This window comes from Malania oleifera, chromosome 8 (assembly GCF_029873635.1).
Source record: "Malania oleifera isolate guangnan ecotype guangnan chromosome 8, ASM2987363v1, whole genome shotgun sequence".
NCBI classification, from domain to species: domain Eukaryota; kingdom Viridiplantae; phylum Streptophyta; class Magnoliopsida; order Santalales; family Ximeniaceae; genus Malania; species Malania oleifera.
Window position 1 is genome coordinate 32428024 of NC_080424.1, and position 20044 is coordinate 32448067.

The window sequence follows — 20044 nt, forward strand, 5'->3', positions numbered from 1 at the left end:
GGGAGCAACCCATTCATTTATATCTACTAATTTTGTGAAACTGTGTGGGGTTGGAACCCAAGTGATGGATGAATGGTTGTTGGTGGCTACACCGATTGGGAGTATAATGATTTGCAGTAAAATGTTGGGAAATTGCCCAGTGGTTATTCAGGGAAGATTGCTACCGGGGAACCTAGTAGTGTATGACATGTGCGGATTTGATGTCAGACTGGGGATGGATTGGTTATTCTCTAGTTATGCGGTGATTGATTGTTGTAGGAAGGTAGTGGTGTTCAGACCTCCTGGGGAGCAGGAGTATGAATTTGTGAGATCGTGTGTGCGTTCGACGCCACAGATTCTATCGGTTTTACAGGCGAGAAGGTTACTCTTGGAGGGTTGTTAGGAGTACTTAGCTTGCGTGAAGGAACCACCTCGGGATGATTTGAAACTTGAAGATATCTGAGTGGTTAACGAATTTTCGAATGTATTCTGGGAAGACTTACCTGGTTTACCTCTTGATCTCACGGTGGAGTTCGCCATTGATCTGCTGTCGGGCAAGGCGCCGATCTCTAAAGCTCCATATCGGATGGCTCCAGCTGAACTTAGAGAGTCGAAGGAGCAGTTGCAGGAACTACTGGATAAGGGCTTTATCTGACCTAATGTTTCGCCTTGGGGTGCCCCAGTATTGTTCGTGAAGAAGAAGGACGAGTCGATGCGAATGTGCATTGATTACTATGAGATTAACATGGTAACAGTGAAGAACCGATACCCATTGCCTCATATAGATGATCTGTTTGACCAGCTGTAAGGAACACAAGTCTTTTTAAAGATCTATCTACGGTCAGAGTATCATCAGGTGCTAGTTAGGACCGAGGATGTTGCGAAGAATGCTTTCCGAACCAGATACGGTCACTACGAGTTTCTGGTCATGCCTTTCGGGTTAACTAATGCCCCGACAGTATTTATGGACCTAATGAACAAGGTTTTCCATGAATACCTAGATCAGTTTGTAGTGGTATTTATCGACGATATTCTAGTATACTTTAGAAGTTAGGAAGAGCACGAAAACCATCTAAGGTTGGTACTTCAGGTACTACGGGGAAAGAAGCTATATCCTGTATGCTATGTTGAATAAATTTGAGTTCTGGCTGAGCCAGGTCGCGTTTCTAGGCCATGTCGTGTCGAAGGGTGGTATCTCAGTTGATCCTGATAAGATAGAAGCAGTTGTTGACTAGGTGAAACTGAAGAGTGTGCAGGAGGATGTTTGGAGTTTCCGAGGATTGGCTGGGCATTATTGGCGGTTCGTGGAGGGATTCTCTAGGTTATTTGGCTCTCTAACACGGTTGATGAGGAAGGGTGTGAGATTTGAATGGACCGATGAGTGCGAGTAGAGTTTCCAGGAGTTGAAACACTGACTGGTCACTATTCCGGTTTTAACCATCCCATTTGGGGACGGTGGTTTTGTGATTTACAGCGACGCATCGCTAAAGGGTTTGGGATGTGTGCTGATGCAACAGGGAAAGGTAATTGCGTATGCTTCTCGGAAACTCAAGGAGTACAAGAAGAATTACCCCACGCACGATCTGGAGTTGGCGGCAGTAGTTTATGCGTTGAAGATCTGGAGACACTATTTGTACGGCGAACAGTATGAGATCTTCACGGACTACAAGAGCCTCAGATACTTCTTCACATAGAAGGAATTGAACATGAGGCAGAGGAGGTGGTTGAAATTGATCAAGGACTACGATTGCACCATTAGCTATCATCCGGGGAAAGCTAACGTGGTAGCTGATGCGTTGAGTCGGAAGTCAGAGCACGTATCAGTATCTGTAGTGGTAGGTCAGCATCATATCAGATGGGATCTGGAAAGTCTTGGCGTGGATTTGGTGGATAGTAATTATCAGCCTTTCATTGCTAGCTTGGTGATCCAATCAACATTATTTTAGAGGATTAAAGCCGCATAGGCTAATGATACGGAGTTAGTCGAGGTTGTAGAGAAAGTGCAGAAAGGGTTGGTTGCAGATTTTAACATCTCCGAGAGAGGTGTACTGAGGTTTGGGACCAGACTGTGTGTTCCCAACGATGATGGGATAAAGAGGACGATCCTGGAGGAGGCGCATCGTTCTTTGTATACGGTACATCTGGGTAGTACGAATATGTATCGGGATTTGCACGAATCTTTCTGGTGGAGTGGCATGAAAAGGGAGATTGCTCGATTTTTGGAGCACTGTCTGGCGTGTCAGCAGGTAAAGGCTGAACATCAGAGGCCGGCAGAGCCGTATAGCCATTGAGTATTTCAGAGTAGAAGTGAGAGCATATTTCCATGGACTTTGTCACTGGGTTACCATCAACACTACATGGGCAGAATGCCATCTGGGTAATCGTGGATAGGTTGACTAAATCTGCTCACTTTATACCGGTGAAGGTTAGCTACTCTTTGAGTAGGCTAGCAGATTTGTACGTGTATAAGATAATCAGAATGCACGGGGTACCGGTGACCATCGTTTCGGATCAAGACCTAAGATTCACTTCTCGATTCTGGAAGAGTTTACAAGAAGCACTAGGGATGAAGCTTACATTCAGTACAACGTTCCACCCCCAGATTGATGGACAGTCAGAGAGGATGATACAAATCTTGGAGGATATGTTACGAGCTTGTGTATTAGACTTCGGTGGTAGTTGGATTCAGTTTCTACCATTAGTGGAGTTTGCCTATAAAAATAGCTTCCAAACTAGTATCAGGATGGCACCGTTCAAGGCATTGTATTGTAGGAGGTGTCAGTCTCCTCTGTATTAGGATGAGGTTGGTGAACGGCAGATATTGGGTTCTGAACTCGTACAGCAGGCTTTTGAGAAGGTTAGATTGATTAGGGATAACATTAAATCAGCTTAGAGTCGGTAGAAGAGTTACGCGGATGTTCACCGTTATAAGTTGGAATTCGAGATGGGGGGTAAGATATTCCTGAGGATCGCTCTGATGAAAGGAGTGATGACGTTCAGGAAAAAGGGCAAGCTGAGTCCAAGTTATATTGGACCATTCAAGGTACTGGAATGAGTGGGTTCGGTGGCCTACAGGATTGCACTACCCCTAGTGCTCTCGAGGATCCATGATGTGTTCCACGTATCCATGTTGAGAAAGTACGTGCCGGATTCGTCGCGCGTGATTAGTTACGAATCTTTAGAGATTGGGGATGCTTTGGCGTATGAGGAGATACCTGTTCAGATTTTGGACCATAAAGTTCAGAAACTGCATACCAAAGAGATACCATTAGTGAAGGTACTGTGGCGGAATCACGCGGTTGAGGAAGTTTCTTGGGAGTTAGAGATGGAAATACGCCAGAAATATCCGCAGTTGTTCTGAGTAGTAGTTTTGATAGCCGAATCGGTAATGGGTATTGTATGTATGTATGTAATATTCTGCTATTGTAGTAATGATGTGTGGTTAGTCTCTGGGAGAGTTTTGTAATATTGTGAGCTCCCAAGACAGTGTATGTATGTAACCACGCTATTCTTCCGCCATAAGTGAGGGTATGTATGTATTTGGGACGGGGCTACTATGTGGGTGGCCGTCGGCTCTTCCTAGAGTCAGTTATGCATTTGGGTATGTAGTTGAGTTGGTAAATGAGAGATTACAAATTTCAAGAACGAAGTTTTTGTAAGGATGGGAGGTTGTAAAAACCCGACCCGAGATATGTAGATTGACTAAATGAGAAAGGGTAAAAAGGTAAATTTTGCGGGGTTCATCGACAAAGCCATTGTTCTCGTCGACAAAGGCCCTCATACTCTTTGACGCTGAAATTCAGAGCCTCGTCAACGAAGAGATACCGAACGTATTGTAAAATATTAGGATAGGGTTCGTCGTTAAAGGAGCTGGTTCATCGATGAAATGTGTGGATGATTTGTCGACGAATTGGACCGGGTTAAGGGTCTATAAATAGGATATTTTGTTGCTTCATTGCTAAGAAAGCTAAAACTCTTTCTCTCTCTCTCTCTAGAACTTGAATCCTCCCTCTTTCTCTCTAGGATTTCAAGCCGTCAGTTGCAGGAATCAATGATCCGACGTTACCATGTGGATCAAGAGGTGAAGCTCTACATTTTTAGCAGATCGGAAATTTGTTTCGAGGATTTTCGGGTTTTGACCCAAAATCGAGATAAGGGTCCGATTTTAGTTTCGTTTTGGTATATATGTTGTAGTTAGAATTATAGTGAAGTATAGTTCTTGGATGTTTAGGTTTTGAGAATTTGGTTCATAGTTTTGGAGCCGTAGAGTTCGTATTTTGGTATTCGGGAAAAGGTAAGGGGATTATATTTATATCAGTTATATTTTGAAATCGAAATTGGTAAACATGTAGTTTACGATTGTATGTATGTTTTGGTTACTTATTTGGGAAAATCTATCGGGTGAAAATGCAGGATTTTCGGGTTACAGTTTTTGGGAAAATTGGGGGTTTTGAGTATCATCCTTATTTTTGTTGGAAAATTGTATATTGTATAAAACTGTAGTAATGGGATGACCGTACCTGTATTTGTATTAATCTGTATTTCTCGAATTGAAAACGATATGATTTGTTGTATACTCAAATAAGTGTGGAATGAAATGTTATATGTAAAATGTTTCAGGTTTTGTAAAATAGTTAGGGACGGCTAATTACCGTACGCTAATGGGTATAGGAACATGAGTTCCAAAATTTTTCCAGGTTTTGTAAATCAACTAGGGGCGGCTAATTACTGTACGCTGACGCCATGTCTCGGCTAATTACCGTGGGCGAGAGTGTCCGACTCTATATCTGAGGGTGTGAAATATCGTCTGTTTGTTCCGGTTGGTCACTGATGAGTGTGAGTGGACACCATACTAGCAACGATATCACTGTGAGGCTTCGGTTATTGCAGGGTATTGAGTGCTTGAGTATGACGACACTGACCGTATATTTGGTATCGTATGTACTAGAACTGGATTGTGAAAATACTGGAACTGTATCTTGTTATGTTTTATGTTAAAATAATACTTGTATGCCAGACACTGATATAAACTGCTTTCTTCCTTATTGAGAGGTGTTTCACCCCGAAAATACAACTGATTTTCAGGTCCTTCAGCTGAAACTAGCATCCTAGTGTTAGGGAGCGTTGGTGTCGGTTAGCTACCTAAAGTACTTATCTACGTATGGATTTGTAACTGGGTTGTCATTATTGGATTTTGTAGACACTCGGGGTATGTATGGTATTTTGGAATGTAGATTCTAGTTATGGATAGACTCTGGTATGGTACGTTGTATGGTATAATGTATGTATAGAAAGAACATTTCCGCTGCGTATTTGATGTGTATGTGGATGTGTATAGGGTTTACATGTACCCCACGGGGTTGGACCTTCATTAAGTATAGTATTATGTATGTTTAATTGATACAGAGATAGGTTACTAAATTCACACCTGGGGCCCATTTGTGGATTTGGGGCGTGACACTGCTAGTTTATGAACGCAAAAACCCTATTGATTTTGCAAAAGCAACACCATAGTCATCTTATGTGTTGGGATGGAGTTGATGAATTCGAAAAACATGTTGTTTGTTGTTTATTTTTTATCTATTGCTTTATCGAGGTGGTGTGTGTGTTAGGATGGAATTCCCAAATCCTAGAAAAGTGTGTTTCCCTCATTAGTCACTTGTTCGGTTGAAAAATGTTCTATAATTATTTTAAAGGAGGAGTATTCAAGGTTCTTGCGATATTAAGCATCCCAACAAGCATCCCATCACATTGTTTTTTTTGCTCACAAAGGCAATCTTACTATCTATGTCATTTGATATCTCTCCCACTAGTACCTGGGTTATCAACTTTGTTGCTATTAACTATATGATGGGTGCCACCAACTTTTTTTTTGCCTTATAGTATTTTAAAAATCTACCTCAAGTTACCCTTGCCAATTGGTCCACTGCATTTAAGGGGATAGGAATAGTACATCCTACTTCCTCCAGCTTTGTACATTGCTAATTCCCCTTAAATCTTGTGTTTGTTGGTAAAATTAAAAGTCAACTAAATTGCTTTATAACGTTCTTTTTTTATTCTATTCTTATTTAGGATTTGAAGATGAGGAAGGCGATTTACATAGGATGTGAGACTAGTGGACTTTCCTACTATGAGTTGCTCTCTCCTCCTATTGCCTGTACTGCCACTTCCACACCATATCAAATCCATTGTTACTTTGATCATCCATCATTGGAAAAGTTAGAAAGCTAGTTCCTACTAGTTCCATGATAAACCTTCAATGTGAGTCTTGTCAATTAGGAAAGCCTCATTGTTTCCTTTGCTTCTCGAGTCAATAAAAGAGTTATTTGACTTTTCATGTTAGTCCTTTTAGATGTTTGAGATCCTAATTAGGTTATGTCAAAGTCGGGGTTTCGGTAATTTGTTACATCTATCAGTGACTATTCCAGAATGACTTGCTTGTGTTTACTGAAAGATTGTTATGAGTTGTTTAATATTTGTTTTCAATTAAGGGCTTAGTTTGATATCCCATTCTGGATACTTCAGAGTGATAATGCTAGGTGTACTTTAGTACTCAATTCACTACTTATATGACTAACTCTAGCATAATCCATTATTCATCATGTGCCCATAGTCCACAACAAAATGAAGTTGTAGAGAAAAAAAAAAAAAAAAAGACATTCTCGAAGTCTCTCAAACCTAAAAATATCAAATGAACATCCCTAAAGTTTTTTAGAGCGATGTTGTGCTCATAGCTTGCTCTCATTAATAAAAATTTCATTTTTTGTCCTTGGTGGTAAAATCTCATATTCAATTATCTTTCCTAAGGCTTTTTTGGTTCTCCATTCCTCCTCATATATTTAGTTGTGTGATTTTTATTTATTAGTTAATTTAGGAACAGATAAGTTGAATCCTTGTGCTATCACATGCAAATTTTAAAGTTATTCGTGTACTCAAAAAGGATATTGATGTTACTGCCTTGCTTTACATCAATTCCTTTTCTCTTATGATCTCATAGTTTTGTTTACACCATAATATTTTGATTCCTTGAGTTCTAGTTGACCTTGATGAGTCCCTTCCTTTGCCTAGTCTTCCCGATCCTAGCCTATTTTCTTTGCCCATCCATCCTACAACCTTATTTAGTTTGAGTCCTTTTTATTGTTTGGATTGTCCCAATTTACAAGTGTACACACGAAGAATCAAGGAAGGAAAGCCTCCTCCAGTTTTCACTTTTGTGCCTCTAGTTCTTTTGACAGGTGATCCTATTTCCCAAGTGGTTGACCTTTCTATTGCTGTTTAAAAAGGTAAGTGCACTTGTACCTAACATCCAACCTTTAATTTTGTTTGTTACGATTTCGCATTACCCTCACACTACTATGTCTTCTAATGCTCTTTTAAAGTTTATTTTTAAAGTCAAGTCCCATTTTGGGTGGATGAATGCAATTATTGAATAGATGCACATGCTACAAGATAACAATACTTAGGAGTTGGTACCTTTTCATTTCGATAAGTCCGTGGTTTGTCATCGTTGGGTGTACGATATGAAGGTCAATCCAGATGGTTTTGTAATTCTATTGAAGGCCTACTTTGCTACTAAGAGATAGACTTAGGCATATAGTTTGGATTATTCAAACATATTCTCCCATGTTGCCAAACTTGCTGCAGTATGTTTGTTCATCTTCGTAGCCACCACTTGTCACTAACCTCCACATTAATTAGATGTGAAGAATGCTTTCCTATATGGTGATCTTCAAGAGGTCTTTATGGAGCAACCATTTGGGTTTTTGGCTCTTGGGGGCAGGGGGGCCGGGCGGATAGGGCTTAGCATGTCGTCTCAATAAGTCATTATATGGTTTAAAACAATCTGCAAGGGCATAGTTTGGTTGATTTAGTGCTATAATGATTAAGTTTGACCTTAAACAGTGTGCAGTAGATCATTTTGTATTTTATTACCATACTCCATTCAGCAGGATTCTGCTTATTGTGTATGTGGATGATGTTGTGATTGCTAGTGATGATTATCAAGGTATCTAGGCCTAAAGCATTTCCTATAGACTAAGTTTCAAACCAAGGATTTGGGGCCATTGAAGTACTTTTTGGGTATAGAAGTATCAAGAGGTCATGTAGGAACCATCTTGTTATGGAGGAGCTATGTTTTTGATCTTTTAGATGAGAGTTGGATATTAGGATCCAAACCTATTGATACACCTATAGATCGTAACAGTAAGCTAGTGTTAGATGTGGGTGATTTGTTGCCCGATCCAAGACGATACCAGAGACTTATTGAAAAGTTGAATTATCTCACAATCTCTCCACTGGATATATCTTTTGCAATAAGTGTTAGTTTTTTTATTCTTCAAGATCAAGTCACTGGGATGCATTAATTCGCATTATGAGATATCTCAAAGGTACACTTGGGAGAGGTCTCTTATATCAAGATTGAATTCATACTTGTATTCAAGGACATATTGATGCAGATTGGGCCAGGTCACCTTTTCGATGGAAGATCCACCATTAAGTACTATATTTTTGTTGTTAGTAATTTGATTTCTTGGAAGAGTAAAAATAATATTGTGGTAGCTAGGTTAAGTGATGAGTTAGAGTATAGGGTCATGACTCACACGACATGTGAACCTGTTTGGTTTAAGAACATTTTGGAAGAACTGAGTTTCCATATTCTCAGTCTTTGGAGTTTATTATGTGATGATCAAGCTGCCATTCATATTACCCCATCCCAAACTTCCATGAGTAGACAAAACACATCGAAGTTGATTACTACTTTATGCAGGAGAAGCTTGTACAGAAGTTCAATATCACCACTTAAGTCAAGTTTGATTTGCAACTTGCTAATTTATTTACTAAAGCCTTGGGGGTGCTCTTGTTAGATTCATTTGTAACAAGTTATCATATAATATATATGTTCCAGCTTAAGGGGGAGTATTAATATTTATTTTAGTTATTTAGCATTATAGTGTGTTATTGTCATGTTAATAAGCGAGAATTAATACGGGTAAGGGTATTATGGTCATTGGCATGTAATTGAAAAATATTATAAATGGAGGGGCATATCATTGTCTTTAGGTCTTTCATTTACCCAATTATTCAACAATTTTTGTTTTTTTGTTTTAAATTTATTTGGATTAATATTTTTATCACCTGTTGTGTCCTTTTTAGTATGTTCAGTTCGTAGGTTTTGTTTTGATCTTTTATTGATGCAGGATGGAAGCTATCCAGGTACAGGTAAAATTGATGAGGTAGGATATGGAAATGGTGAAGGAGCAACTCTAAATCTACCTCTTCCAGGAGGTTCAGGTGATACTGCCATGCGGATTGTGTTTGATGAAGTCATCGCACCGTGTGCTCAAAGGTTCAAACCAAATATAATTCTAGTATCAGCTGGGTGAGTAGTTATTTTTGTGAAATTAATACATGATCATTGACCAAAAAAATTTGAAGTTGAATACATGCTTGAAGTCTAGTGGACTATGTGCATGCACTCATACCTACATATAGAGCTTGTGTTCGCATGATTCTTGCCCACCGAAACAATGTGATGAATACCCAAGATGGGATCAACTTTTCCCTCCAGAGAACCATAAGTAGTAGCTTAAGATGAAATATTATTTCCAGTTACTTATTCACTTGTTCATATTGTGCTTGCAATTGTGACCAGTTATGATGCGCACGTATTGGACCCTCTAGCCAGTCTACAATTTACTACAGGAACATATTACATGCTTGCATCCAACATTAAACGACTCGCAAAAGATTTATGTGGTGGTCGTTGTGTGTTTTTCTTGGAAGGAGGATACAACCTCAAATCTCTTTCATATTCAGTTGCAGACTCATTTCGTGCTTTTCTTGGGGAGAAAAGCTTAGCATCTAAGTTTGACGATCCTGCCATTTTGTATGAAGAACCATCAAGCAAGCTGAAGCAAGCAGTTCAGAGAGTGAAACACATACACTCGCTGTGAAGACATTTATAGTGTCAACTCTGATCAAAGATGGTGAACGTAGTCTCCTTTGTTTGTGAAACTGTTTTGCTTTCATAGGATGATTAGCATGTGTTGTAGAGTACTATTTGGCATGCATAGTATCAGAGTTACATGTTATTGGTACGAGAACTAGCTCAAAACGTTTTTATTATTTTCTTATTTTCTTATTTTCTTTGTCCATTTTTTTTGCATATTTTGGTTGATGTACATATGCAGACCAATAAATTGTGTGGTTTACCAATAAGAATGAATGTGTTTTCGTCAACTTATATTTGGTCGCTTGGTGCCATGATTGTTGGACAATTGTGACATGATATTGCTAGACATCTATTTTAAGTTTGAGTTTGGCAGTTAGTCCAAATCCACGCATCTAAATTTGAAACTTGAAATTTATTTTCGCAAATGCAAGAAATGTGTTTGTATACATATTAAGAGTCATTGTGGCTAATGTATTTTGTGTATAATTATGTTGGGCATGCAACTCGCATTTTTAGTTTGTACGATTACTTTCTTGACAAGGATATTGTCATCCAAAAAGTCAACAACCTCTCTTTCTTCAGAGCCCACGACCCCTCTTCCTCCCCTCTACAATTTCTACTCTGTTAAGCCTCATTTCGACGATCAGGAACCATCACGGGGTTCCTGAGAGGATTCTCTACAACATAGATGGAGTAGAATTTTAATTTGGGGGTTTTGAGGCACCATCCCAAAATTGAGGTCAGAGTGTTATTTGAGTGTTTTGGGTTGATTATTTAATTATTGAAGGTATAAGCTTAGATGTGAATGTATTTTTGAGGTTAAATTGAGAAATTAGGATTTTGTATAATTTAGGGTTACCATACACGGCAGACAGGCTAGGTTTTCAGTGGTTGTTTTTCCTAAGGGACCTATGTAAATGATAAGTAATTTATGATTCAGGAAATGTGAGTATGAAACAATTCTGGGATATTTAGTTAATTGACAGGGAAATATATATATATATATATATATATATATATATATATATATATATATGTATGGGTATAATTTTGGGATTGTGGAATTATGAACGCCATGGGCGTAAGTTAGCAAGTTAGCAGATGAGCTTAATTTGCCAGGTAAGGGAAATATGCCATGCTAGTAAATTCAAAAATTTTATCAATAAATTATAGTATTTGTTTATTAAGATGTAGGGTATAAATTATACAGTTTATAAATTTCAGAACATGAGTTTTATTAATTGTGTGACTTGAGTAGATATTTGTTCAGTATAGATTTTATACAGTTTTTGTTTTTTTAGAATACCGTGATTTACAGTATTTTTGGCACATAAATATGTTTTTCCAGATTTTAAAGAATTATAAATTACAATGTATATACAAACAAATATTTTACAGACAGATATCATACAAACAGATATTTTACAGATAGACATTTTACAGACAGATATTATATAGAAAGATGTTTTACAGATAGATATTTTACAGTATTTACAGAATACCATGATTTTCAAAATTATAAAATCGTAGCACTCAGATATTACAATTTATTCAGTCAGATAATACAAATAAGATATTCAATTATTTCAGTCAGATATTGCAATATTTACAGATCATATTTATAGTTTTATGATTATTTTGGAATCATAATGAAACAGTAAGATAATTATATATATATATATATATATATATAAAAGTATTATATAGTATTAGACCCTGATAAATTATTTCAGTTAGATTCAATTAGCAGAGCGCGATACCGTTATTATTTCAGCTTAGAGTGCAACCACATTTCTCAGATAGTGTGTGAATTTCCGTCAACCATGCCTTTGGAGAGATTGCAGGCTCCTAAAAAATCTGGGTTGAGTGGCTGGTTTGACGAGGGAGAGATCAGTTACCGTGCTTGGAGGGATTGCAGGCTCCCCAGTATACTGGGTTGAGAAGGCCGATCTGATGATTGATAGAATATCAGTTGACTTATCCTGGTGGGCGAACAAGAGTTAAGTCCTGCCTACAGGCCGCACAACCCTGCCATGAGGGGTTAAATTATGACATACATATTTTTAGGGTAGTTTTTATAATTATATATATATATATATATATATATATATACAAATTTACAAAATAATAGCAGATATATTTAGGGGTGAGCAAAATTCGGTGAAAACCGAATTAACCGAATTAACCGACCGAAATTGGTCGGTTCGGTTCGGGTAAAAATCCTGGTTCGGTCGGTTCAGTTATAATTCCACAAAATTTCGGTTAATCGGTTTCGGTTCGGTTAAGGGTAAAAAAATTTCGGTTAACCGAATTAACCGAATTACTAATTAATTAGATTTTAAATATAATTTATGAATATAAATTTTGCTTATGCAAGTGCGTGAAGGAGTTTAATTAACATATTTCGATTCTTTGTTTTACGGTAAAATATTATTTTCATTAATAAAATTAATAAATAAGGTATTTAATTAAGTTAGATTTGGTTTTAAAAAAAATTTATAATTGTATTACATTTCTAACAATTAATTTTAAATGATTTCGGTTAAAATCGGTTAACCGAATTACCCGAATGGGCAATTCGGTCGGGGTCGGTTCGGTTTCCATCGTCAATTCGGTCGGTTCGGTTAATGGTTTTATTTAACCGAATTTTTCGGTTAATTCGGTTAATTACCCGAATTTAACCGAACCGACCGTTTGCTCACCCCTAGATATATTATAATACTAGTTGTATGACTAAATAGAAAATTCAGATATTATAGATGTATTTTAAGCCACATAGGTGTGAGTTATATAGTATTATATTTTACATGGTATCTTAGTTCAGTTCTTTATCAGTAAATTATTTATGCTAACTCAGTTGCCACAAACTAGCGATATCATATTTCTTCTTACCAAGAGTTGTCTCATCTCAATGATTTAACATTTTTCACGTGATCCAGTTAGACGAGCAGATTAGGCTCACAGGTAGAGACGTCATTTACACTATCCTGTTTGTAAGGTAAGTGTTATCAGGGGGTTGTATTTTTGTGTAGCATTTAGGAGTTTTTGGGTAGAAAATGCTAGGATGATGTGTAATTATGTATGTCTATTTTGGGGGTATACTAAATTCTAGTATTGTGTATATGGTTGTACAGTTTTATGTTCTCTGCTGCATAGGTGTATTTCAATAGTCATTATAAGGGTAATAGAGTAAGGTAATTTACAGTCTAAAAAAAAAAATGGTATGAAATTTCAGGTCGTTACATTTTGGTATCAGAGCCTAGGTTGTTAGGTTCTGTAGACTCTATAGTATTGCGAAAAACAGTACCAGAATATAGGAATGAAATTTTGAGAAGGATAGAATAGAATATTAGTGAGTTAATGTTGGGAACCTAGGATGAGAATTTAGGGTTATGTTCTGTAGTCTAGAAGTAGGAACTTCAGGGTGGTTTCTGTGTTTTTCTTGGGGTGATGGTTTGAGGAAAATCATAGTAAACAATCGTCGATTTTTATTTCTATACGGTAGGACTAGACCTTAAATTAGTGATAGGAGGTATGGGAGATATTTTAGTTAGAATAGTATTATGTGGTTTGGGTTCTCAGAATAATTTGGTGTTATTGTAGGATGGACCCTAGAGGTAGTAGTGCTCACGCTAGTGGTGATGATGGAGCAGGGCCCTCTAATATGGGCGGTAGAGACTCAGATGCTATTTTATGCAGCATAGCTCAGTAGGTCATGGTTGAGATTGCACGGAGCTCCAGGGAGCAGGGAGGTCTGTCTGCAACTCAGAGGTGTACCATAGAGAAGTTCATGAAAATGAATCCTCTAGTGTTTTCAGGAGTAGTTGATCTTGCAGTTGCAGAGAATTGAATGCAGGAGATGGAGAAAGTACTGATGGTGCTTCATTGCATTGACAAGCAGAAGGTCCTCTATGCCACATATAAGTCGACAGAAGAGACCGAGAGATGGTGGACGACTACCAGATTACTGGAGGAGCAGAGGCCCATACCAGTGGCTATGACCAGGAGTCGGTTTAGAGGGATATTCTTCAACAGATATTTTCTTGCCACTATTAGATAGGCTAAAGTGCAAGAGTTTCTGGGTTTGACTCAGGGGTTGTTGACAGTCCAACAGTAACGACAACGTTTATAAAGCTGTCACTATAGAGACTCGAAGAATTTTAGTAATTAAATAATTAAAGGAAGGAGAAAAAGGGAATTTCAAAAGAGTATTCAACAGGGTCTTGTCGACAAGCGCAGAGCGTTCATCGACGAATAGGATTCTTGGTCTCATCGATATGTACGCGTGTCTCGTCGACGAAATATTGCTGAGAGGGCTGATTTCAGGGCTTGAAATTCGTGGACGAGGGAGGGGTAAGTGTTCGTCGACGAACACCCTTCATGGACTCATCGACGAATCCGTACTTTATAAATAAGCTCAATTCAGGTTTCAGCGAGATTATTTTCATGCGAACCACTTTCTCTCTCTAAAAATCGTCTCCCCCTCATTCTCTCTAGATTTTCGGCTTCGTTTTTCACCAGTTCGACGATCGAAAGCCACCACGTTACTCGTGGGAAGATTCTCTTCAAGTCTACTAAAGTAGACTGTTGGTTAGGCCAACTTGGGCACCATCTCAAAATTTGGGTAAGTTGGTTATTTTAAATTTTATAAGGTTTTCTGGACTGAAGAAAATGTATTAGGTGAGATAATATTAGAGTTTTGTAGGGAAAATGTGAATTTCAGAGTGTTGAGTTGGGGAACAATTTTGTAGGCTTCTTAGTAAGCCAGGTAAGGGGATAAATTAAGTCAGTATTTTCATGAAATTATTTATTATTATACAACAATTATTTTTAGAAAAATATGTATGATATGGAATTGTATTTAGGAAATACTACTGTTGAACAGGAAATTTTTTTTAATATATTATATTAGGAAATATAATTTTAGTTCAGATTTATGTTAAAACATTACTTACACTTGTGTGGCATGAGTATGATTTTCCATGAAAATTATGTTATACCAAAATATTATGTTTTCTTCAGAATAAGCATGTTATGGCAATTTTCAGAAAAACCATAAAAAAATAGCACAAGAACTATGGTTTTGAAGTATTATGTTAAACAGTACAGAAATATCAAGATTTAGTATATTATGTTTTATGTCGGCGCAGATGCCGTGATTTATACGATATGATATGCCAGTGTAGATGCCGTGATTTACATGTTATGATATGCCAACGCAGATGCCGTGATTTATGTTAGCATAAATGCCGTAATCATGTATGTTATGTCAAGAATTTATGAAAACATGATCATGTTAAATATTTTTATAAAATATGAAATAGTTATTGTTGACCTAGTTGGTCATATCCCTGTTTTGATAATGACAAATATATTTGGAACTGACGTTTGTCATAAGCTTGCATGTAGGTTAACCCTACACGTGTATTTGAACATAAAGCTACATCATGATGACGTATGGTGATCATGCAAAAGAATGAAGAAAATTCAGTTGTATTTGTAATTATTTTTATATTCTTCATTCTGGGCTGTAATTTAATTATGGACTGTACCTTGATATGGCTTGTAATAATTTGCATCATGCATGATAGGTAGATATGCTCAAAATGACCTTAGATAAACTTTAAGTTCCCACATATAGTGCACTAAGCCCTAATATCACATAAAATATCAGGGGAATTAACTAAAGCAAAATTGGATTGAAAGGGAAAATTTTGTGAGTAGTCAGGCGACTGAACCTTTGGTGTTCAAAACACCTCGGGCGTCCGAACCGTGGACTGGTCAACATGTTGACCTGAGTTTGGCAAATTGAACTAAAATACACATATCGTCCACGGTCGACTGAACTTGTGTCAGGAACTTTCCCACCGACTCGATAGCCTGAACATCACGTTCAAAATAGCCTCGGGAGACCTAACTTCTGAGTTCGGCAAATCAAACTTCAGACCAGGCACCCAAAACGCAGTCTTTTGAGGAATCGCCTCTTTTAGAAAACCGAACATTATTTTAGGCACTCGAACCATGAAAATGACTTTTTTTGCTGTCTATTCGGTTGGCTGAACTTGGACTCTAGGACTTGAAACTCTTGGGTTGTTTTTATTTTACCTCGGTAATTAGAGGTTAAAATGGATTAATTTATTAAATTCACTTAAATATTTTTAATAATAACCATTAAGTTCCCAATGGTCAAAAAATTGCCCTTGCCTGTATATACAAGTTCATTTTGCAAAAATTAGAGGGATTTAACAAGATCATTAAGGCCAAAACACTCTCAAAATTCCAAATCTTATTTTTGCCTATACTACTCCTATACACAAAAATTTAAATTTCTTTGATCATCCAAGTGTTGTGAGTGTGCTAAGAGTGCTTGTGCTTCATTCCACTTTGCTTAATACTCTTATTTATTGTGCTTGTTGATTGATTTTGATATTGAGAGTTAAGCTCAAGTTCTCCCACTGATTTTGTCTAATAAATCTTGTGTGGGAAAATTTAGGGGCTTGTAGGTTCTTGCATTGATATTGCAAGATACCTTAGCCTACGGTTTTTGGTGTGCCAAAATATTCTTTAAGCTTGCATTCAAACATCTCTTGTGCTTAGTATATCGAGAACATATTATTGAGGTTGTTTGAATCATCTTGCTAGCATCTTTGAAACCCTAAACTGATTTTGAGAATCTTCATATTGTGTTTCAAAGTCTGCTTAGAAATACACTTTAGATCTTGATTGCTTATCTACACTAGATTGAGTGTTTAGCACACGTTATTAAGCACTGAGCTTATTTACTATCATTCCTGCTAGCGTTATTATTTAAGTTATACTGTGGTACATATCTGCTTATTTGAAAAGCATATTTTCGTGTACGCAAATCTATATACATTTATTGTATTCCAAGCATGGGCCTGAAGAGGGAGACTAGCCTTGTGGAATAGTCTCAGATTGGCTTAGACCCTGTTAGGAAAGTTAGGTGCACCATCCTGGTAAGGTGCGGTTATAGGTTGAGGTCAACCCCGCTAATTGACTTGGTTGTAATTGGTGCCGCTCCACCCGTTAAGTGAGCCGCAGTGCAACCCTTATGTTGGTGAGCCAAGGCAAGGACGTAGGCAGTATTGGCCGAACCCCGATAACATATCTGGTGTCAGTTTACTTTCCGCACTTTATTTTCTTCACCTGTATGTTTATGCTTATTGGTTAAATATCTGTTTGGACTTGAAATTGCTTAGACTGCCCCTAGGTTGCATAATACTAATTGTTGGATTAGATAAATCTAGGAAGAATTTTTAAATCTCCAATTCACCCCACTCTTGGGATTGCACCAAAGTTGACAGTTATGTATCAGTACCATGAAATGTATTATATGTTATCAGAACTCGGATGACTTAGTTTAGTTTCACGAAGTACGGTATTGTAGCTATATGTTCAAGATTATGATTATGTTAGTGCTACCACACATCTCAAATAGAGTGTGGGAGACAGCAGTCGATGTGGTTTCGTGGTAGTGCAGGTGTTCCACTGGTAGTCTGAACCAGGTGAGGGCAAGCCCATCGTACTTATAGACTTATGTTGACTTAGTGTGGTTGGCCAACCATTGCTAGGTATCGCCTTTGGGCCGCACAACCCTATCATGTAGGGGGTAAGACATGACATCAGCTAGCTATCCATCCTGAGTATTATTTTAAGTATTTTACAGTTATATAAGATGATTTACCTGATTCAGAAATATAGTATGATATGTTATGTTATGAATAATTATGTCTATTCAGAAATCATACAGATAGTTTTTACTAGATATGATTTATGTACTGTTTATGTTTATCACAATAATAATCATGTTGCCACACACTGATATTAGTTTGTCTCCCTTACTGAAAGGTGTCTCACCCCATCATTACAAACATTTCAGGAATCCAAGTAGGAAGGCGGATAAAGCTCCGCAGCAGTAAAAGTTGACCGAGCTACCCTGTTAGAAGGTGAGTAGTTGAGCTAGGGTCAGATGGGTTTTTGGATTGAGACCCTAGGATATCTTTTTGGGTCTTTTTGTGGATGATTGTATATACATATGATAGATTCAGTAAAACTTTGGTATGATTTCTGGTATTGTATGACATATATGTAATTTTATGTTTTTCGCTGCTTGGGTATCAAAGTTGTATGACAAGTATATCCTTGGCACCCATGGGTCCAGGTTGATCACGACTATTGCAGTTTAGCAGGATATCAGGATTATTATGTATGTTATTATGTGAAAAAAAATATATGGTAAAATAGACAGGTCGTTACAGTCACGATTTGCCCCATACATAGTGCCGATGAAGCTAAAAGGCCAGGAAGTTTGAAAGAGGTCTGAGGCGAGATATATATAAGCAGATGACAGTTCTAAAGATATAGAACTTCTCTAAGTTAGTTGACAGAACCATGGTAGCAGAGGAAAGCGAGCATACAGATGTGGGAGTACTGAGCCAGAGGAAGAGGCCCACGCCTCTAGATTTTCAAGCGAGTTCTAGTCGGGCCCATGGAGAGGAGATCGGTACAGAGGAGGTCAGAGACAGATGACAGGACACCGAGGGTTTCAGGGAGAGCAGACTTACCCCATTTGTCCTAGATGTGGCCGGAGGCATTTAGGTGAGTGTAGGATGAAAGAGAATGTCTGCTTTTGTTATGGGAGACCCGGTCATAGGTCTTGGTTATGTCAGGGATTGCCAGCCCAGGCACCAGTTCATAGACCATTTCGGGGTCGTTACCAGGTGCCCCATGGAGCCCAACAGAGGAACACAGCACCGGCGAGAGTTTATGCATTAACGCTGGGAGATGCTGAGGCTACTGGAGACGTCGTGACAGATATTACTATATCTTTACCATATAAAGTTGTTTTTTTTTTTATATAGGTGCCACTTATTCTTTCGTGTCGTCAAGGTATGCTAAGTTATCTGGGATTGAGGCACAGTAGTTAGATGTTGAATTGTTAGTAGCCATGCCAACTAGATTAGTAATGAGATGTAGGAGGGTACTTAAAAATTTTCCAGTCGACATTTAAAAGAAAGTACTACTAGTTGATCTTGTGGTACAAGACATACAGGGGTTTGATGTGATATTGGCTATGGACTGGCTGACAGCTAATCACGCCATCATAGATTGTCATAAAAAAGAAGTGATTTTCAGACCCTCAGGTGAGCAAGAATTCAAATTTATGGTTCACATGTGCACACCTGGCCGCAGTTAGTGTCGGCAATTCTGGTGAGGAAGCTGCTTCAGGGTGGTTGTCAGGGTTATATTGCATATATAAAGGAGATGCCAGAAGAAGAACTGAAACAGGATGATGTTCCAGTAGTTAAAGAATTTCTAAATGTCTTTCTAGAGGAATTACCTGGTTTACCACCATATCGATAGATTGAATTTACTGTGGATCTACTACCAGGGTCGGCACTAATATTCAAAGCACCATACAGAATGGCTCCAGATAAACTGAAAGAATTGAAAGATCAGCTGCAGGAGTTGATGGATAAAAGATTTATCAGCCCTAGTGTGTCACCTTGGGGAGCACCAGTCTTGTTTGTGAAGAAGAAAGATGAAACTATGAGGATGTGCATAGATTATAAAGAAATAAACAAACTGACAGTTAAGAATAAATATTCTCTTCCCAGAATTAACGATCTATTTGATCAGCTCCAGGGGACCTAGTTCTACTCCAAGATTGACCTTCGGTCAGGATACCACCAGGTGAAAGATAGAGCAGAGGACGTCTCAAAGACAGCTTTCCGAGCCAGGTGTGGGTACTACGAGTTCTTAGTAATGCCGTTCGGATTGACTAATGCACCGGAAATGTTTATGGATCTAATGAATCGGGTATTCCATCAATACTTAGACCAGATCATTGTAGCATTCATTGATGATATACTAGTGTACTTGAAGAGTTTTGGGGAACACAAGGATCATTTGAGGCTGGTATTGCAGGTGTTATGGGAAAAAAGTTATATGAAAAATTTAAGAAATGTGAATTCTGACTGAGATAGGTCACTTTCCTTGAGCATGTGATCTCTGGGGATGGCATAGCAGTTGATCTGAGTAAAATAGAAGCAGTATTGAGTTGGATGAGACTAGTGAATGTTTAGGAGGTTT

The 20044-nt window shown here is 37.9% G+C and overlaps 1 protein-coding gene across 5 annotated transcripts in view; it reads left to right on the top strand.

The window, feature by feature from the left end:
• Positions 1-10218, top strand: part of LOC131162936 (histone deacetylase 14, chloroplastic) — a 98150-nt gene extending 87932 nt beyond the window's left edge. For all 5 annotated transcript variants that reach the window (XM_058119558.1, XM_058119559.1, XM_058119563.1 and 2 more), the window contains 2 exons: positions 9177-9358; positions 9632-10218. In XM_058119558.1, the coding sequence (XP_057975541.1) occupies positions 9177-9358; positions 9632-9932 (483 nt within the window). In that variant the 3' untranslated portion in view covers positions 9933-10218. The remainder of the gene's footprint in view (positions 1-9176; positions 9359-9631) is intronic.
• Positions 10219-20044: the final 9826 nt, after the last annotated feature.